We start from the raw sequence: 22,341 nt of genomic DNA, 5'->3' as shown, positions 1-22,341 counted from the left end.
TTGTCTTCCCAGCAGAAGATGAAGACCGCCCAGCCAAAAGGTAATACTTTGTCTCTAAAAAAAGATAAGGCAACCAAGCATCGCACACTCTGTGTCATCTGGTGAGAAGGGACTAGGCACTTGACTTGTCACAGGGAAAGCCTCCAGGCCCAATCCAGGTGAGAAAGCACATCAACACATAAGTGATGTCCTGCAAGGACCAGGTTAGAGCATCAAGTTACAAAAGGGTCAACTGATAAAACAGGAACTGTCTGTTCAAAGGAGCCAAAGTGAAGCACTAGGTATGGGGACCCACTAGTAAGTGGAGTTCTTTCGGGGGGGGGGGGGGGGAGGGGGATACCACCCATTCAGTTCAACAGACTAACAGATAATACCAAAAACTTCTTGGTCTACAGAGATCATCACATTATCCTTCTCCATCCAGGCTCCAAACTTTGGAGGGAAGTCTGAAAAGGACTGGGAGGGGGGCACCACTGGGGGAGGGTTCACTCAACACCCTACAAGTGCAGAAGGATGAAGGAGGGAAAATAATCCTTACAGATGAGGAAGGAATTAACACCTCACAAAAGTGAACTTCTTAAGCAAGGATCCTGTAGACAAGGGGGAGGCCTCGGCCACGTCTGAAGAGTTAGACCCTGAGGAGGATGAACCTACAGTATGACAATAAAGATCCCAGGTTCTGGATTATGCATGTTGGATCCTTCTGAGGATACCGGCAGGGCCGTCTTTAATATTGATTGGGCCCTGGGCGAAAATTTTCTTACGGCCCCCCTCCCCCCAGGCAATTTCAGTCTCCACCTTCTCTGAGACATACAATAAATAGCAACTAGACTTAAAATCAGTTTACTGTATCAGATCAGGCAGCAATTGCGATTAGTTGCCAGAGATTACAGCATATCATTACTGCTTACTGACTGGTTGCTAGAGGTTACAGCACTCCTTAAGGCTCACTGATTAGTTGCTAGAGGTTACAGCACATGATTTCTGCTTGTTGATTGGCTGCTAGAGATTACTGTACAGTAATACTGTTCACTGGTTGCTATAGGTTACAGCACACATCATCTCCTCACTGCAGGGGGGCATGATATACATATGAATGCTGCCTTATTTACATATCAATGCAGTTGGCCTCAGCTAATTACATATGCGTGTCACTGCTATTTACATATGAATGCCGGGTTATTTACATGTAAACACAGGGTATGCAGGTGAGTCATCTGTACACAACACTAGGTCAGAGCGACACAGCACAGGACTAAAACCTCAAGGGACAAGGGAATGTAAATTGGGATAGTTGGCAAGTATGAGGCAGCTGCTTTGGGCCCCACAACAATAACAGGGCGCCTGGCAGCTGCCCCTTTTGCCCTGCCTTAAAGATGGCCCTGGATACCGGATGAGTGCCCCCTGAACCACTAGAGGGAGTATGGGTTCAAATCACTTGTGGCAACAGGACTGTCCTCTGTCTTAGCAAAGACATGTTGTGTCTGAATAGCAGTAATGCAATTAGGCCCAAGTGAGACAAGGCTTCCAGTACTCCCAATCCCAGGCAGCTGGTGCTGATGAGGGCTTCTTGTGGCTGGAGGGGACACAGTCACCGTAGGTGGGCAGTCAAATAGAGTGGAGATGCATGTAGTGCTTCAAGAGCAGGAGCAGCAGCAGCGGCAGCAGCAAGATGATGCTACCTCCAGGCTGAATGGCAGGAAAAAGAATGTGAAGAGCATGCGCATAGTACTCTACCCAATGAATTACATAAGCAATATTTCAGCCTTAACTATAAATGATCAGTGGTGGAATTTTCAAACAATGCCAAATGGTGCAATAGTGAGTTAGCTCCCGATGCTTCACCCCAACCTGTCTAAGGCTTAAGCTGCCGAGATGATACGATTTTCTTTCATTGTACCACTCCCTTGATTTCCCCATTAACAGTTAGTGTTGATGAGGGAAATGCCTATTGTATTTTGTCATTAGAGAGCACAGGGAGCCTTCCTGGCTGGCAGAATACAATGATTAATGCTAGTGGCTATAGCCATTGACAGTAATTGTATGTAGAAAAATCCAACAGGCTGGTTGTACCCAAGTCGATCACTGGATAGACCTGGGTACAATCAGCCTGCCCATACATGGAACGAAATTTGGCTGGTCCCTCCTGAACAAGCCAAATTTCAATCCATGTATGGCAAGCTTAAAACTTAAGGCTAAGTGTGTCTTCGAAGACAGGGTCACATCTGGAGCTATGCCACAGCTCTGAACTCAGAAAGCTCTCTTCAGCTAACACAGTACCGTAAGGTCTGGGAAGGGCAACAATGCTAAGCCCAGCACCAAAAGGTCATATTCTGGGCTAGCCTCACCAATCCAGTCCAGCTGGTTTTGGGTATGATCTCTACAGATAGTGCCAAGGAGCTGCTGATCCAGAACGCTGTTGTGTAGAGACTAGCTCAAGCAGTGTTGTAGCAAGGGATTTTGAATGAATCAGAGGAAGAAATCTTGCAGTGGTAAAACAAGGATCTTGTAACCAAGGAAAAAAAAAAAAAGGCTAAAGAAAAGATGTCCAACCTCTTAGGACACTAGCAAACACCGAGGCATGCTGGGTAGAGAAGGGGTTATATTGAGCATGCTTACTTTTTTTCTGCTTGCCAGTGTCTCAAACTCCTGTAGGCAGCAGTTTCTGAATTCCTGTTACTCAATAAACATTAAAGAAAAGCAGCTTCTGGCTATTACATAAGCTGTGAAGTCACATAGTTGAACAAGCTGAAGTCAGAAGCTGATTTGTTATCATGCACAGTTGCACTAGATTTTGTACTCTACATTTTTTTGGAATCAACCCCATAGCTTGTTTCTTCCATCCAAAACCTTATCTATATAAACTTTTAGAAAATGTCCATTTAGCTAATGCCAAAAGTAAAGAAGAAACAAATGGGTGACTATCAGTGTGTGGAAATCAATATAACACAGAGAATATTTTTTAAGGACACTTGCCTTGCCCAGGTAAATCATCTCTTCCAAGAATAAACAGTTGATAAGTACACTGCTTTTCAAGAACTTCAGGAAGCAACTTGAGCACAAATAAGTCCATGTCATATGCACAGTTTCCTATGGCATTTTTTGGATACATAATGTAGGCATCATACAACTTGCCATCTGTAAATATAATGTAAAATGTAAATTAATTAAGTTGTAATGGCTAGATAGGTTTCCAAATCAGAATCACATGAAGTGGCTTTTCTCATTAGTTACTTGCTCCCTGTTAGAATTCAATAAATCAACAGTACAACAGTCAAAAATCCTAAAACACAGATGCAATATATTTTTATCAATTTACAAAATGCAAAGTGAGCAAACAGAAGAAAATCAGATCAATATTTGGTGTGACTACTCTTTGGCTTCAAACCAGCATCAATTCTTATACTTGCACAAAGTCGGGGATTTTGTTGGATTAAATTCAGGTGTAGGATTAACCAATTATACCAAGCAGGTTCTAATGATCATCAATTTCATACGTCGGTTTAAACACAGTTATTAACGGGAACATAAAAAGATGCGTAGGATGCCTAAAATTGTGCAATTAAAGCGGAGTTCCACCCAAAAGTGGAACTTCCACTCATCTGATTCCTCCCCCCTCTGGTGCCACACTTGGCACCTTTTGGGGGGAAGGGGGGACAGGATACTTTTCTTTGAATGGTATTCTTTCCCACTTCCAGGAGCCTCAGCCGTGGCTATTGCCCTCACAGCTGGGGCTCCCTCCTCCTTCCCCTGCCACCTGGCCAGTAGGAGAGAGGAGCGGGCCTTGTGCATGCACAGTAGGGTTCCCAGTGTGAAGCCGAAAAGGCTACACTGCCGGGTACCCTTACTCGCAATGGCGGCAGCAGCACTCGACAGCTGATGGAAACATCAGCTGCCGTGCGGACATCGCTGGACTCCAGGACAGGTAAGAGTCCTATTATGAAAAGCCAGCAGCTGCAGTATGTGTAGCTAATGGTTTTTCAGTTTTTTTTGTTATGGAGATAGTTTAATGTCACAGGTCATACATCATGGCAAGACTGAGCACAGCAACAAGACACAAGGTAGTTATACTGCATTAGCAAGGTGTCTCCCTGGCAAAGATTTCAAAGCAAACTGGGATTTCAAGATGTGTTCAAGCTCTTTTGAAGACACATAAAGAAAAAGTCAACATTAAGGACCGTAAACACAGTGGTCGGCCAAGGAAACTTGATGAGCAGATGAAAGATACAACATGCTTACTTCCCTTTGACATGTCCAGCAGTGCCATCAGCACAGAACTGGCAGAAACCAGTGGGATCCAGCTACACCCACCTACTCTCTGTAGAATTCTGTCCAGAAGTGGTCTTCATGGAAGAATTACAGCCAAAAAGCCATACCTCTGACATGAAAACAAGGCTAAGTGACTCAACTATACACAAAAACATAGGAAATGGGGTGCCGAAAAATGGCAGTAGGTGATCTGGACTGATGACTCAAAATTGGAAATATTCGGCTGTAGCACTAGACAAAAGGCCGGAGAGCAGTACAATAATGAATGTCTGCAGGCAACAGTGAAGCATGGGGGAGGTTCCTTGCAAGTTTGGGGCTGTATATCTGCAAATGGAGTTGGAGATTTGGTTAGGATCAATGGTGTACTCAATGCTGAGAAATACAGGCAGATACTTATCCAAATTTATTCTGCAACAGGAGAACGACTCGAAACCTACAGTTGCCATTAAGAACTATCTTCAGCATAACGAAGAACAAGTAGTTATGGAAGTGATGGTTTGGCCCCCACAGAGCCTTGATCTCAACATTATCGAGTCTGTCTAGGATTACATGAAGAGACAGAAAGAGGCAGCTTACATGCACAGATGATCTGTGGTTAGCTCTCCAAGATTTTCCTTCAAAAACTGTGTGCAATTGTACCTAGAAGAATTGATGCTTTTTTGAAGGCAAAGTGGTGGTCACACCAAATGTTAGGAATTATTGTTAGGAACGTTGTTTGTCTTTTTTAGATGGTTTTTAGTTCATGGGTCTCTCAGACTCACTTTTCATGACAGGGGGGCATAGGTCCATTGTTTCTTTGTTAGGAGTTTCATTTGGGGGGGCTGGTTCTGTTCGGCACGCACAGACCATGTTTCTGATCTCAGAAATTGTGGGCTTGGAAGTTCCCTTTGGCCTTGGGGGGCTGTCCTTGGGTGGTCTGCATGCAAATTTTGTGTGTGTGGCATCCTGAGATCTCCCTCCCCCCCCCCCCCCTGCATGCTTGGGTTCTCAATTTTCTGGCCACTAGAACACATATTGCTCCAAAGATGACCGATGCATGCCGCCATCACCGCATTTTGTTATGGTGGGGAATCCACAAGATGCTTTATGCTCCCCCCTGCAGCAGAGGAACTATGCTAGGATGCTCTACATGGCCCACTGCTCCACCATGGTTGGGGGGGTCAGAACAGTGGTGGCCTGTCCATAGGGGGTGCATGGGCTTTGCCCCCCAGCTATTAACAAAAAAGTGGTAATTTTAAGAGTGAACAGGAGATGGACACACACCGGTCTATGGTAAGCTTCCCAGCTTGCAGTCAGCTGATTGCAAGCTGGGAAGCTGATTTGCCCATGTTTAGGGAGAGTTCAGGGCGCAAGCCGTGCGCCCACAAACACTCCCACTCTCTGATCATTGGCCCCCTGTGCTTTATTTTTATTGGCGGGGACCAGAGGATGGTGGGTAATGCTTTTTGTGGCATTTCCGGTTTCCCAGCTCACTGTGCTGTGGACTGTAAAGCCGCGTACACACGGGCGGACTGTCTGGCCAACTAAGTCCGTCAGACAATCCGACGGACAGTCCGTCCTACTTTCGAATGAACGGACTTGACCACACACGATGAACAAACAGTCCGTTGAAAGCTTGCGCGATGACGTGTACAGCACGTACGACGGGACTAGAAATAGGACGTCCAATACACAGCAATGCAACCTTCTGCCGTGTAAATCCTTTCTGAGCATGCGCCATACTTAGTCCGTCCAACTAGCCTACTCACGAGCGGACTGTCCGCTGAAACCAAAGACAATATTACGGAAATTCCGAAATACTTAGTCCGCCAGACTGCACGCTGAAAAAGTCAGCTGAAGCCCACACACGAGCGGACTGTCCGCTGAAATGTGTTTCGGCGGACTAAGTTGGACAGACAGTCCGCCCGTGTGTACGTGGCCTAAGACTGACTGTACCCGTGGTGGATTATGAAGCTGAGCGGCGTGATTCTGGGCAAGGTAAGGCTAATTTAAAGTGGTTGTATAGTCTTAATTTGAACTTTTACCTACAGGTAAGCCTATGATAAGGCTTACTTGTAGGTAAAAAAAAATCTCCTTTATTTCCCTCGTAGTGAGCCGCTGATTGCAGCGGCGCATGCGCACAGGGGATTCTCGGCTGGAAGCCCGGCAGCCGCCGGACCCTGCTGGAAAGAAATCTCCCGCACGCATGTGCAGGAGTGACGATATCGCTGATCCGGCCACTCACATCGCCGGAGCCGCAATACCCGGAAGAACATGTCAGCTCCCTCGGCGTGTATCGGGTGAGCTGTCGGGGGCTCGTTCTAAGGTAAGTATTTCATAATGAGCTAGTATGCGTTGCATACTAGCTCATTATGCCTTTTGCCTTGCAGGTGTGAAAAAAAAACATGTCAGCGGGTTTACTCCCACTTTAACGCCGCGAATCCGCAGCGTTTTCCCGCATCGCATTACTCCCGCCGGCAGTTCACACTGCCCTATGCGGACGGCTGGGAGTGTCAATGATATGTTAATGACACCCCCAGATCCGTCCGCATATCGCAGTGCGATCTGCCGACTCGCACAGGAATCGGATCGCATGGTGTGAACCCCCATGCGATCCGATTCTGTTGCGGACCAAAAAAAGGGTCCCGTGCGAGTTTGCTGCGGGAGCGATGCGAATTCAGCCATACTATCTGTATGGCTGAACTCGCATCGCTACGGAGATCGGATGTGATTTGCGGTGCGAATCACATCCGGATCTCCCCCCGCAGCAGTGTGAACCCAGCCTTAGTGTGCTGTGGGACTCAGTCTCTCTCTCCTCTCCTGACTGACACAATCTGACAGCCGCAATCCACCCCTCCACACCCACTTCCCTGCTCGCCTCTCACTCATTCTCCAGTCTCCACTCAGACAGTGCACACTGTAGACTGGGCAACATGAAGGATATGAAAAAGGGATTCACCTGGGGCTGAAGAACAGAACGCTGTAAGAGCTGCTGAACAGCTCACGTTATCACTGTCCTGCACATACATGGATCTCTTGTTTTTTTTTGTTTGTTTTTTTTTTTTACTTGGCCAGGCACTGTGACCACATGGGCTTGCCTTATTTATTTAGTCTTTGCTGACCGTTGCCGTGATCAGAGGTCTGCCTTTCACATGGCAGATTTATTGGTGGGAGAGGGAGGATAGATAGGAAGCACTGCTCCCCACCTGCGAGTTTCCCCTCATAGTTTAATGTGAACTCTCCCATGGTTGGGGGACTGTCGGGTGTTACATGGGGCAGTAATAAAAATAAAGGAATGTGTGCTGTGGTGGTGCTTTGTACAGGCTGAAGTGTGAGGATAAGTGTGGAGGAGTGTAAAGTGTTCAGGAATCAGGAGAACACTGACGTATATGTTTGTATAGATGTAGTACCCTTTACCAAAAGGTAGGTGCTAGTAACGGTTGTTTTACTAGGTTTGTTCAGCACAGGCAAATTTAGGCAGGCCTATGCTGCAAGCTAGGCCTGTCTGTTTTGATCTTGGGGCTGGGAGTGGTTAGAGTAGCAATGGGTGTGTCCACCTGTGCTCCAGTCTGAGGCGCCTCCCCTGCATCCAGGGAGAATGTTCTGGTAGAGGAGGCTGGGCCGAGAGCTGGAGTGGCAGGCAGCACATGTGGAAGCCCTGACCAATCCATAACTGGCATTGGCAGGGGGCGGGCCTCCTATATATGTTGAGGAAACATGCTGCTGGGCAGGAGTAGTGGACCGTGTGATGTGAGGAATGGAGTACTAGACAGCCGCAGGAGCCCCCCCCCCACGGGGGGGGGGGGGGTGTAGCAATCACAGGTGGAAGCCCAGGAAGAACTGTGAGGGAACATTGCCTCTACACGGTCATTGGCAATGTCTGTCACCACATGGTCAGTGGCAAGGAACTCCTGGAGCAGAGGGGCAAGAGAAGCTATTGGAATGCATGGTCCAAACAAGTATCTCATTAAGGACTCAGGGCTGGAAGGTCGGTGAGTATTACCACAGTGGACGGCTAGAGGTGCCAGGGAATCTGGAAGGGAACTCTGCTTCTACACGGTCACTAGCAGAGTCTTTATCATGCACACGGCGGATGGTGAGGAGTCCTGGATCAGACAGGAGACTGTGGGGAGTTGTGTCAAATCCGTGTGGCCAGCTGGGAGCAGTAGTCCATTTCCTAAAACATAGACTTTAACCTACTAGACATCCGGGGAGAGGTTCTGTAGGCCTCAGGCCTAGTAGCAGTGAGTCACCAGAGCCAGTAGAGGGGCTTATTCAGAGTGAGTTCTTCATACTAATTAGAAGAGGATGTGTTATACCTTAAACGTAATTACAAGCTGTACAGGAAGAAACCAAGGGTGCAAGAAGAAGCAAGTTTGGGCAGGTGGTGAAGAGAACTAAGACCATTAATTTTACATGGTCAAAAGTGATGTTTCTATCCCTCACATGGTGACGGATCGAGAACTCTTAGGAACAGTTGTCTGCATGGAGATGCAGAGGGAGTAACAGTCTGCAGGGAGATTTGCAGGAGATTTCTACTTAGTCAAGTGTGCACATTCATCCTTCAGGCTCTAACTATGATCAAAGTATATTGAAATGTGTAAATATGATGGCAATGATTGATTCTATGGGCATCCCATATCCCAATACCTATCCAAGTTATACCCCCCCCCCCCCCCCAATAAAACAACAAGAACAAAGCTCACAAAAGACTGTTCATTTTCTCTGTAAAGGATGCATGAAGTCTGGCAGTTGGGTGATTTGGCCGATTGTTTGTTAGTAGTGCTAACACCATGGCTTCATATGTATAGCCCTGACTATAGATCACCCATGACTCCTTCACTAGTGTCATTTCCTGCCACCATATTAGATTGCAAGCTTTACAGGACAGGGAAGGCACTTATTCCACCATTACTAACCTGCCATTTGTACATGAGACCCATTTATACCAGGATCTGCTGGTGTTCACTGCCTATCCTTACAATATGGAAATAAAAACAACTACTTTTGTCCGTTTTTGGTGATGAGGGTCAGGATTTAAACAATGGTCCCAAAGATGACCAGCATCAGGGCCCCTAGATGACTGTGTACATCTTTGGTAAAAGAGCACGTGGCTGCTGTGTACAGTGTAATGACATTTCCCTATGTTTGATGTGTCTGAGTGTGTTGGATTATCTGTGTATGCATGTTACCTCAGGGATAGGGCACTGCCATTGTGCATGGACCCTGTTTTCACAGACAGCCTGTGTATAACACCCTCTGCAGCCTGTGTATGCATGACATCCAGCGTGTATACCCTTTGTCTTCATAGACATCCTATGTGTGGCACCCAGTTGTGGCCCCTGTTTCCAGACAGCTTATGTATGGCGCCAGTGTGGTCTCTGTATATATGGAACCCAGTGTAGCCCCCATTTTCATAGATATTCTATGTATGACACCAAGTGTGACCCCTGTTATACACTGTACCCAGCTTCCATGGATTCCCTTCTTCACAATACACAGCCTCAGTTTACCTCAGCAGCAGCAACCCAGTTCCCTGTATGTGTTTGAATACAGGCATGACATGCTGTGCATGTGTGTGTGTGTGTAAAGCTGAGGTGACCATACAGAGTGTAGATGTACATGGTACAGTCGGTGTATAAAACGCATATTATGTGATAGAGAATGTGTATCCTCTGCTTGTCAGGTGGCAAAGTGCTAAGTTGCAGAGGGGGAGGAGGATGTGGGCTCTCAATCACACACACAACCTATAGAGATATACATAGAAATAAATGAATACAATAGCCATATTAACAGGGCTAATCAGGGCTAGGGTTGCCACATCATCAATTTAATCCAGGACACACATTAATTACATGGGTTCTGTGGCTGATTAAGGTGGTAATTAAACTCACTATGTGCTTTATATGCATTAAATCAGCCATCCTAGTTAGAGAATTCCCCAGAAGGAAGGGGGTGGGTTGAGGCAGGGGGAAGCCCATACTGCTGTCCCCAGCCTGCTGCATGGGTACTTTTCTTGGGGTTGGTCCGGCAGGGAAGGAAGGGGGTAGGCGGACGCAGAGAGAAGACTGATCTGCAGACTGTAGCAATTAAACAAAAAGTCAAGCGAACTCTTTCTTCACTTTCAGTGCTGCTGCACAGTGATCTCCTGTCATGTACTTGTCGCACAGGAGATCACTGCGCAGCGGCACCCAAAAGTGGAGAAAGAGTCCGCTTGACAGGGGAAAGGTTTTTTTTTCTTCTAATTGCTACAGCCTGCAGATCACAGTCTTCTCTCTGCCTCAGCCGACCCCCTTCCTTCTGGGGAATTCTCTGACTGGGATGGCTCACCAGCACCATTGCAGCCGGATCCCAGGACCAGCAGCCCAGCGCCAGCAGCCAGACCCCTAGCCCCAGCCAGGGGTCTGGCTGTTTTTAAGAAAACAGGAATTTGCTTATCATTATTATTGCTTATAATCATCCTTATCTGTATCATTTCTTTTATATTACCCCTTGCTATTGCAGTTACTAGTATTAAAACATACCATTTTGGCGAGGATGGGAAAAACAGGAACTCCTGTACCAAAGAACGATGTCAACTTTAAAAAATTTAATGATGATTATAGTGGTCATAATTAAAAACGCTGCTGTCACAAATACTGCAATCAATAATCCCTGTAAATTAGGACCTGTTGAGATTAAAATAAAATACAATTAATTAATCAAATATATGTAATTGTTTGAAAAGAAACACACAGTTTGTTACTTAAACAAATTCACTTTATAAAAAAAAATAAAAAATGAAAGATACAAAATGGGCATTTCCATAACCCAAAGCCTAACCAATTTAAGTTATGGATAAACAGGGGAGAATATGTCAATTTATGCACAAGATAAATGTATTAACAAACTTGATATGCCTCCCTCTAAGCCCTTGTACACACGGTCGGACATTCCGACAACAAAATCCGTCAGATTTTTTCCAACAGATTTTTTCCGAAACTGGTGTTGCATACACACAGTTGGACAAAGTTGTCGGAAAATACGATCGTTCGTAACGTGATGACGTTATTTCGTTACAACGGGACTACGTTCAGGCTAGTAGCCAATAGCTTTGGTCTAGGAATTTGATCTGAGCATGCGTGGCACTTTGTCCAATCAGAATTCTCTACAAACTATCGCACAAAGTCCGATCGGATCATGTTGTTGGAAAATTTTATATCCAGCTCTCAAACTTTGTTGGTCGGACATTCTGACAAAAAAAAGTCCGATGTAGCCCACACACGGTCGGATTATCCGACAACACGGTCCCTTTCGGACATTTTCCCCTGGAATGTCCGACCGTGTGTACAAGGGCTAAAATGTTTTAGATGCACCAAACTTTCCATTTCCTCAATATAAAAAAAGAAGACATCACCACAATGGCATCCTTCACAAATTGGGGTATCCATTCAAAGAGGAGGCATCTCTTCATTATAGTAACAATTAGACTAGGTATTGGACAGCCTACCTTACAAGATGGCATGGGCACTAGATTCAGATACTGACATAGATTTGGAAAACTGGGGCAAATGGAACCAATGTGAACATATTTAACAAATCTCCTAATGAGGCAATATATAAAGTCTTATACAAATGGTATCTAGTCCCAGCCAAACTCTCACATTTTTCCCTGATGCCTCCCTAGGCAGATAGGCTTCATGTACCTTACCTGCTGGGCTTGTCCCAAGATCAAATGGTTTTGGACAAGAATATTATCTAATAATTTAAACTATAACCAACATCAGCATACCTAACGATCTACACACAACCTTAATAAATGAGCTCATGCATGGAATTCCAGAACCCTAACAAGCTTCCTTCTTTCTATTATTTTAGCAGCTAAAATTTAGCAAGAGCCTGGAAACGACTATAGTAAACACAGAGCTTATTGCCATTACTATAATGCCAAACTATTGTGGCTAATTGCAAATGAGAAACTGGACAATATACCAAAAGACACAAGAGGTTTTCAAGCCCATGGATGATCCAATATATATAAACCAATTAACAAGGTCACAGCTGAAGGGCAAGCGACAAAAAAGCTTAATGCTTAGTGGGGGAGGGTGGCTAGGAATACCCAGTTTTCGCTTTTTAATTTGCAGATTCTCTCTTCTCCTTATTAACTCACTCTTAAAAGTTTGGGCTACGAAGTAACCTCCAGCTATAAAATGTATGTAGGAACAGGTAACTTATATTCTTACTGATCAATAGCATTTGTAATATTTAATACTTAGACATATTTTAAACTCAATTCAGTTTCATTGGACTGAATGTAATTTTCATGTGTAACAGCAAAACTGCTTAAAGTGGTAGTAAACCGCCACTAAAGTAAAAATAAAGTAGCCCCCCCCTGCAGGGTTAAGTCATAATGTACTAGTATGTACTGCATACTAGCACATTATGACAGACTTATCTGTAAAGCGAATCCCTCCCACGCAGCGCCTTCACGGATCCCCAACACTGTCATCTTCATCTTTTCTTCCTTTCCAGGTTCGTGGACTGTGCATGGGATACCGTTTCTTCAGAGAGCATGCGATGGTGATGTCACCAGCAGCATCCCTTGTGAATATCTCTTAAACAGTGCACGTTTAGGAAATATTTACTGTGCCTACAGATAAGCCTTAGTAGGTACAAGTTCAAAAGTGGAGTTTACCTCCACTTTAAATATATGCATTTAAAGCTGACCTCCAGGCAAAAGCTAAATACACAGATGAAATACATATAAATAAGTTGTTTTACCTGCCAAAAAATGTGCCTGTATCTGGTTCTAACATTTAGATAACTCTGTCACACAGCACAGCTCTGTCTGGCAGGGCAGGAGACCGATTCTTTTTCAATACTTTAGAAAACAATTAAATAAGCTTGTAGCTGCCTTAGCAGCCATGAGCTTATTACTGTTTTGTTTAACCAGCTCCCATCTGTCATGTAAAAGTGATCCATACAGCTGTATTGGAGGAAAGGGGAGACATTGGGGGTCTAATAGACCCCAATGTCTTCATAAAGTGAACCTGTCACCTGCCCAATGCAATCACATAGTAGGAAAAATATATATTATAAAATATAATATCATTTAATAAAAAACTAAATAAATGTAACCCAATCGCCCTGCACATACCCACAAATGCAAACATGCGCATAGGGTACACAAATATATGTAGAACGAGTTTGCACCATGTGGTATCAGCATAAACGTTTAAGTAAGAACAATAGTTTGAGGGCCATAATTCATGATTAATGCTAAACTGATGAGTTGTAAATGCTTTTAAAACATTGCCTTTGGAGAATTTTAGGTATAGTCGTTTTTTGCAATATTATGGGCGCACACAATTTTACATGTTTGGTATCTATTTACTCGATGCAACCCCTCTTTTATATCTTACCAAAAAATAGGAATTATATTGTCTGTTCGTTTGCACTAAAATTCATTTTAGTGCACTTTTTTACTGAAATTATGCATTTGATACACAGCTGCACAAATATTGTGCAACATAAAAATTGCAAAAAAACTTTTTTTTTATTCTACAAGGCCTCTGCTTTCAGAAAATATATTCAGGGGAATTCCTAAATGTTGTCTGTGTTTGCACTGAGAAAAGAGTTCAACACTGCACACTCTTTCCCGAGTGCACTCCAACCCTCCATCCACAGCCACTGTGCCAGTTACACTGACAGGAACATGAGTGAGTATTTTTATACTAGTGGTGGGTGAACTGGGAGACTAGCTCCCCATCAGGTCCACTCTATTTTGCATTGACAGCACATAGCAGTGGATGGATCCATAGCCACAATTCAGACCAACAGTGGCTTTCCAATTTACCCACTGCTGTGCACTGTCACTCAAAATTGTAGTGGACCCGATGGAGAACTAGTCTCTAAGCTCCTCATCAGGCCCGTCCCACCCAGTGACAAGTGATTTTTCAAATATAGAGGTTTCACATATTTGGGTAATACTTTCAGTTTTACCTTTTACCTATTGTTTACATTTAGCTTTCAACGGGAGAATCTCCCAACTGACAGCTAAATGAGCAAAGGAAGACACAGACATGATAGTTTCCCAGCAGAGGCATGGCCTTCTCTGAGTACTGCGGCGTACCTCATACTGTCACTGGCACAAATGCTTGCCTGAATTAGACAGGGGTTCTTAAGAGGTATTAAGCTAGGGTGACAACGTTGCCCGGGGACAGTCCCGCATTTTGCAGGTCTGCCCCGGGTCTCGGGCACCTTCATTCCTGGACAATACAGTGTCCTGAAATGAAACTAACACAGGCACCCGACAAGCCGACGATAGAATCTGTTTCCCAGCCCAGGGTGCTTAGCGGATGTTTGCCCTGTCGAACGTCCCACAATCCAATCAGGGCGCAGTAAAAGCTGGTTGTTAAGGAGAGGGGCTGGGAAGCTGGCAGCGACATCCTTAAAGGATAAGTTCACATTTACAGAAAAATCTGTAAGGCGAACTTACACAGGACACTCTCCTCACCCCCCCCCCCAGTCCCGCTGACCTGGAGCGCGGCGATCACCTTCACCGACACAGCGGGTCGACGCCTAACCTTCTGGGGCTTAGAAATCCTCTGCCGCTTAATCTCCAAAGCGTACCTCATCAGAAGGTATGTTTAGGAGCATTCTAATTGGTCGGCGCCATCACATGGGCAGTACAAACCCGCATAGCCCATCCTATCACTGCAGAGAAAGAGGCGAGAAAGCCGCTGGGATTTCAAACCCCTGGATTGGTACAGCAGCGAGTTGCCGGACTGCAGGTTAGCGGGACCGGGTGCAATGGGAAGGGGGTCCAGTGTAAGTTCACCTTACACATTTCCTGTAAATGTGAACTTGCACTTTAAAAACCGACAAGTCATCAACTGCCAATGGGCTTCCCTGCTGACAGCTGAATTTACAAAACCGGTGTGGCCCCCCCCCCCCCAAATCCATATCAGACCCTTATTCTTGCATGCAGATTAGCAGGTCAGGAAAGGGGGTGAGCGACCCACCCCCCTCCTGAACCATACCAGGCAATATGCCCTCAATGTGGGGGGGTGGATGCTTTGTGGCAGGGGGGCTCTTCCCTTCCCCACCCCAAAGCACCTTTCCCCATGTTGATGAGAAAAAAAAGAGTGAGTAGAGGCGCCTCTGGGTGCAGATTTTTAACAAGTTTAATATGCAATAAAATGTATCTAATAATGCACTCACATTTCTGTAGTTAAAAGAAGGCATGGAATAATATCCCAAATATTTGGGGCTGTCCTTGGTGTGGTCGATCCCTTACCCATCTGTGTGGAGCCCAATTTCAGCTAGGTGTTTGTTTAGCCAGCTGTGATGTGGTCTCTCTGCTGGATTAGCCTTTCTTGCTTCAGGCACTGCTGGATGGTGCTCAGCCGACCGCTATACGTGTTTCACGAGTGGGGAAGTGGTTAAGTCCGATGTGCTGTGATTGGGTAGCACATCAGAGGCGCCTCTTCTCCCTCTTTTTTCTTTCCAGTTTTTTGGGGAAAATGGTCTCTGTTCCCCTGTGAAGGCAGCCCTGGAAGCGGATTATCCCAATCCTTTCCCTTTCCCCCCCCCACTACTAATCAGTTTCCCTTGAAACAATCTTTGTGGACTTCCTCCTTCAACCATTTTTAGAAACTATTATAGAGACTGTGGACTATATGTATGCCACCTAGCACTAAAATTTCACAGGTTATTACTGCATTAGGAAACTTGCGCCTTTTACTTGTAAACCCCATGTTGATGAGGACAAGGGTCTCATCCCCACAACCCTGGCCAGTGGTTGTTAGTCTATTCGGGCAAGGGGCTTATCTGTATCTAGAAACACCCTTTAACAATGGGCCTCCAGTTTCCACCCCCCCGCCCCTTGTGAATGAATATGGGGTACATAGTGCCCCTACCCATTAACCAAAAAAGTGTAAAAAAGTAATAAGAACAGAGAAAATATGAGAAATAAAAATAAAAGTGTAAATCCATCGTTAGGTATGGATTATCGGGGGGGGGGGGGGGGGGGGGAACGCCGGTTTTCTTTTGTTTTGCTCTCAAATAGCCGTTTCCCAGCAATTGCAATCGCGGGCCAATTTAAATGAAATTTGTCTCATCCCTGTATTTAGCACCATCCATCTTTCCCTCAGCTCTGACCATTTTACCTATCCTGACTGCTGAAAAACATCCCCACAGCTGGTGTTCCTTGGGTCATGTGATGTGTTGGGTTTGAGCCAGACATAGCATTTTCTTTGATGGCCAAAAAGTTCAATTTTAGTCTCATCAGACCAGAGCACCTTCCTCCATACATTTCTCCCATATGCCTTTTCGCAAACTCAAAACGTGCCATTTTGTTTTTTTCTGAAGGTAACAGCCTTCTTCTGACCACTCTGCCATAAAGCCCAACTCTATGGAGCGTACGGTTTATTATCATCCTATGTACAGATACTCCAGTCTCTGCTGTGGAACTCTGAAACTCCTCCAGGGTTACCTTAGGACTCTGTACTGCCTCTTTGATTAATGCCCTCCTTGCCCGGTCCATGAGTTTTGGTGTGCGGCCGTCTCTTGGCAGGTTTGCTGTTGGGCCATGTTCTTTCCATTTGGTTATGATAGATTTGATGGTGCTCCTAGGGATCATCAAAGATTTGGATTTTTTTTTATAACCCAACCCTGACTTGTACTTCTCAACAACATTGTCCCTTACTTGTTTGGAGAGTTTCTTTGTCTTCATGGCAGTTTTTGGTTAGTGCTGCCCCTTGCTTAGAGTTGCAGTCTCAAAAAGATGTGTATATGTAATGACAGATCATGTGACACGTAGATTGCACACAGGTGGAAATCATTTAACTAATTATGTGACTTCTGAAGGTAATTGGTTGGACCAGAGCTTTTTATGGGCTTCATAACAAAGGGGGTGAATACATACGCACATGGCAATTATCAGTTTTTTATTTCTGAAAAATAGTTTTATGTATATTTTTTTCTAATTATACTTCACCAACTTAGACTATTGTGTTCTTTTCCATCACATATAATTCAGATTAAAAGAACATTGAACTAAAGGCTGTAATGTAACAAAATAGGTAAAAAGCCAAGGGGATGAATACCTTTGCAAGGCACTGTAAATTCCATTTTTGGCTTGGGGTTTAATAATGCTTTAACCACTTGCCGACCGCCGCACGACGATATACGTCGGCAGAATGGCACGGGCAGGCATATGGGCGTATATATAAGTCCCTGCCTGCCCGCAGGTGGGGGGCCCGATCGGGCCCCCCCCCCGGTGCCAGTGGCGGTCGGCATTCGTTCGGGAGAGATCCGGGATGAGGGGACAGCCATTCATTCATGGCCACCCCCTCGCGATCGCTCCCGACGAATGGAAATCCTTCGTGACATCACTTCCTCTCCTGTATTGTAAACACAGGCAGAGGAAGTGATGTAATCTCTCCTCGTGTCGGTCTTTTCGTTCCGGCACCGAGGAGAGAGGATCGGTGAGTTTCACCCAACACTACACATACAGTAGAACACGCCAGGCACACTTTTCACCCCCCCGATCACCCCCCAATCACCCCCCAAATCACCCCTGCCCCCCCAGTCACAGTGACACCAAGTGCATTTTTTTTTTTTTGCATTGGTGTCATTTGTGACTGTAATAACTGTTAGGGCAGTTAGGGTTAGCCCCCTTTAGCTCTAGGGTGCCCCCCTAACCCCCCCAATAAAGGTTCAACCCCGTGATCACCCCCCGTCGCCAGTGTAACTAATAAGCGATTTTTTTCTGATCGCTGTATTAGTGTCACAGGTGACGCTAGTTAGGCAGGTAAGTATTTAGGTTCGCCGCAGCTTTTTATAGCGTCAGGGACCCCCATATACTACCGCATAGCCCCCTGATTGCCCCCCAGTTAACCCTTTCACCAGTGATCACCATATAACTGTTACAGGTGACGCTGGTTGGTTAGTTATTTTTTTTTTGTTTCAGGGCACCCGCCATTTATTACCTAATAAAGGTTTAACCCCCTGATCACCCGGCGGGTGATATAAGTTTGAGGGTCAGATAAGGCCTGCGTCGCCCCAGCGTCAGGTTAGTGCCAGTACCGCTAACACCCACGCGCAAAGCATACACCTCCCTTAGTAATATAGTATCTGATCAGATCTATATTAGCGTTGCCTGCATTTTAGGTTTCCCAAAACGCATTGTTAGCGGGATCAGCCCAGATACCCGCTAGCACCTGCGTTTAGCCCCTCCGCCAAGCCCAGCCCAGCCCACCCAAGTGCAGTATCGATCGATCACTGTCACTTACAAAACACAACACACATAACTGCAGCGTTCGCAGAGTCAGGCTTGATCCCTGCGATCGCTAACAGTTTTTTTTGTAGCGTTTTGAAACAGTCGCTGACAGGCTAGGTGCTTTTTTACCTGTGAGTCTCACTAGTGTACTCCTAAATTTAGAGCCCAAAATGGCAAAGCGAAGGTACACTAGTGAAGAGGCCTACACGTTTCTGAGCATGACAGATAGTGAAGAGGACATCACTCATCTGTCAGATTCAGGCTCAGAATACGATCCTGTAGAGGACAGCGGCTCCATGACAGATAGCTCTGACGACGGAGATGAGGCCGCTGCTAAGAACAGGTGTGCCCAATCCCGAATGTATTCCGTTGTTGAGGTGCAGGAACCGCAGGTCACTCGTATGGAGCAGAGACGTACTAGAGCCGCTCAACCTTCTGGTGAACTGGCAAGCACCAGCGGCCTAGTACACCCTGGACGTACATCCAGCACTGCAGTAACACGTGGTGACGTGGCGAGTCCCATAAGTGCAGTTCAAGCTGGCGAGGTGGCAAGCACAAGTAGTGTCCCGCTGCCACCAAGAAGAAGACAAAGACAGGCCCGTCGTACCCATAGTGCCCTTCCTGCAGAATTCGCCAATCCTATTTGGGTGCCCACATCTTCTGCAGAACCCGTACTTCCCCCATTCACTGGCCAACCTGGCATTAACGTGGAAACAGTTGATTTTAAGACACTTGACTTTTACTCACTGTTTTTCACCGAAGATCTCTATAGATCTATTGTGGACCAAACCAATTTGTACGCTGGTCAACACATCGCCACTATTCCCCAGTCCGCCCTTGCCAAACAATGGAAACCAGTTACGGTTTCCGAATTTAAAATCTTTCTGGGCCTCTCCCTCAACATGGGCATAACCAAAAAGAGTGAGTTGCGGTCATATTGGTCCACTGACCCAATTCACCATATGCGCGTGTTCTCTGCTTCCATGTCCAGGGCACGATACGAGATGATTTTGCGGTTCATGCACTTCAGCGACAATGAACTCTGTCGTCCTCGTGGAGACCCTGAATACGATCGGCTCTACAAAATTCGGCCCCTCATAAACCACTTCAACCAACGTTTTGCAGACTTGTTTACTCCCCATCAAGTTGTCTGCGTTGATGAGTCCCTGATTAAGTTTTCTGGTCGCTTGTCATTCAAACAATACGTCCCCAACAAGCGTTCCAGATACGGGGTCAAGATGCATAAGCTCTGTGACAGGGCCACAGGCTATACACGTAGTTTCATGGTTTATGAGGGTAGAGATAGTCACGTAGAGCCGGAGAACTGCCCTGATTACATAGGAAGCGCTGGCAAGATAGTGTGGGACATGGTGTCACCCTTATTCGGAAAGGGGTACCACTTGTACGTGGACAATTATTACACAAGCGTGCCACTGTTTAGTCACTTGTTTGATCAGCAGATTGGAGCATGTGGCACCGTGCGACCTAATCGCCGGGGCTTTCCCCAGCGGCTTGTAGAGTCCCGTCTTAGGCTGGGGGAGAGAGCCTGCTTGCGCAGTAATAATTTGCTCGCTATGAAGTGGAGGGATAATAAGAATGTTTTCGTTCTTACCTCCCTTCATGCAGACACGACGGTCCAAATTCCTACGGCGACTGGTATTGTGGAGAAACCCCTCTGTGTCCACAAATATAACCTTAACATGGGAGGGGTGGACCTCAATGACCAGTTGTTGGCGCCGTATCTAGTTGCCCGTAAGGCCAGACGCTGGTACAAAAAAGTGTCTGTTTATTTATTCCAATTGGCTATACTGAATGCTTATGTACTACACAAAGCTTCAGGACGGACTGGATCCTTCCTTAAATTCCAGGAGGATATCGTCAGAGCCCTTCTGTATCCAGACGGTGCTCCACCTCACCTTCCCCTACCAGATGCAGTAAGCCGGCTGCATGAGAGGCATTATCTTTATGCCCTCCCGAGTACCCCTACCCAACAAGCCCCCCAAAGAAAATGTCGTGTCTGCAGAAAGCGCGGATTTAGGCGTGACACCCGTTATTGTTGTCCCCGCTGTCCTGACAATCCTGGTCTTTGCATTGGTGAATGTTTTGAACGCTACCATGAACTAGTTGAGTATTAGCGTAGGGTACAGCATTGCACAGGCTAGGCACACGTTCACAGGGTCTCCCAAGATGCCATCGCATTTTGAGAGACCCAAACCGCTGGAACCGTTACAACAGAAGTGTTAAAGTTACATAAAAAAGTGTTTAAAAAAAAAAAAAAGTAAAAAAAAAAAAAAAAAAAAAAAAAATATAAAATAAACAAACCAAAAATAGTTGTTGTTTTATTGTTCTCTCTCTCTCTATTCTCTCTCTATTGTTCTGCTCCTTTGTACTGTATTCTATTCTGCAATGTTTTATTGTTAACCATTTTTTGTTTTCAGGTACGCCGTTCAGCTGTAGCGTGGATTTATTTATCTTGACAGCAACAGCGTTTGCTCCCACGATATGTAAAGCCACGACTCCAGCGCTGTCGGAGGTGATTTCACCACCACAGTTAAAAAAGAGCATATATGCCGAAGCATGGGGGCATAAGGGGTGGAGGAGCGATTTTGCTCCTAATGCCGCGTACATACAGTCAAAATTCCGACGGAGGGCTTGCCCGTGGAAAAGTTTGAATGTATGTACGCGGCATAACTTTTTTGCGGGAGTATGCCCCCATGCTTCGGCATATATATATTTTAGGCACAGATTGTGTTAAATGTGTTATTTTTTGCTATTTTTTTTGTATTTGCTTTGCAGGTATGGTAAGTCCTACTGTTATACTGTAATGTTACTTTGTTTTATTGTTAACCATCATTTGCTTAGCAGGTACGCCATTCTGCTGCAGAGCGGATTTATTTATCTTGACAGCAACAGCGTTTGCTCCCACGATACGTAAAGCCGCGACTCCAGCGCTGTTGGAGGTGATTTCACCACCACAGTTAAAAAAGAGCATATATGCCAAAGCATGGGGGCATACGGGGTGGAGGAGCGATCTGCTCCTACCTTTTGCGGGAGGATGCCCCCATGCTTCGGCATATATATATTTTAGGCACAGATTGTGTTAAATGTGTTATTTTTTGCTATTTTTTTTTTGTATTTGCTTTGCAGGTATGGTACGTCTTACTGTTATACTGTAATGTTACTTTGTTTTATTGTTAAGCATCATTTGCTTAGCAGGTACGCCATTCAGTTGCAGCGCGGATTTATTTATCTTGACAGCAACAGCGTTTGCTCCCACGATACATAAAGCTGCGACTCCAGCACTGTCGGGGGTGATTTCACCACCACAGTTAAAAAAGAGCATATATGCCGAAGCATGGGGGCATACGGGGTGGAGGAGCGATCTGCTCCTACCTTTTGCGGGAGGATGCCCCCATGCTTCGGCATATATAAATGGTGCATGTATGCCCACCATTAAAAGTGGGTGGATGAAGGGTGGTATCTAATGGTGGGCATACCCACTGATCAATATTTTTTTTTCGTTCAGCCCACAGGCTGCATGAAAAAAAAATTACAATATATGCCCAACCAGTTCCAGCAACATACTGGTATGTTGCGGGACTTTGAGTGCTTATACCAGAATGATGCCTGCAGGTTTAGGTATCATCTTGGTATCATTCTTTTCAGCCAGCGGTCGGCTTTTATGTAAAAGCAATCCTAGCGGCTAATTAGCCTCTAGACTACTTTTACAAGCAGTGGGAGGGAATGTCCCCCCCCCCCCCGCACCATCTTCCATGGTTTTCTCAGGCTCTCCTGTCCCAACAGGGAACCTGAGAATGCAGCCGGTGGTT

General features: G+C 45.6%; 1 protein-coding gene across 1 annotated transcript in view; it reads right to left on the bottom strand.

Annotated features, from left to right (window-relative positions):
* Positions 1-22,341, bottom strand: part of LOC143983217 (interleukin-1 receptor type 1-like) — an 80,312-nt gene that overhangs the window by 5,609 nt on the left and 52,362 nt on the right. The window contains exons 9-10 of the mRNA XM_077482658.1: positions 10,773-10,916; positions 2,977-3,138 (exon numbers count right to left, since the gene is read on the bottom strand). Of these exons, the coding sequence (XP_077338784.1) occupies positions 2,977-3,138; positions 10,773-10,916 (306 nt within the window). The remainder of the gene's footprint in view (positions 1-2,976; positions 3,139-10,772; positions 10,917-22,341) is intronic.

The sequence above is a fragment of the Lithobates pipiens genome, unplaced genomic scaffold (assembly GCF_037356315.1).
Source record: "Lithobates pipiens isolate NorthernLeopardFrog02 unplaced genomic scaffold, aLitPip1_a1.2 Scaffold_16, whole genome shotgun sequence".
Taxonomy (NCBI): Eukaryota; Metazoa; Chordata; class Amphibia; order Anura; family Ranidae; genus Lithobates; species Lithobates pipiens.
This window is presented reverse-complemented; position numbering and strand designations above follow the sequence as displayed.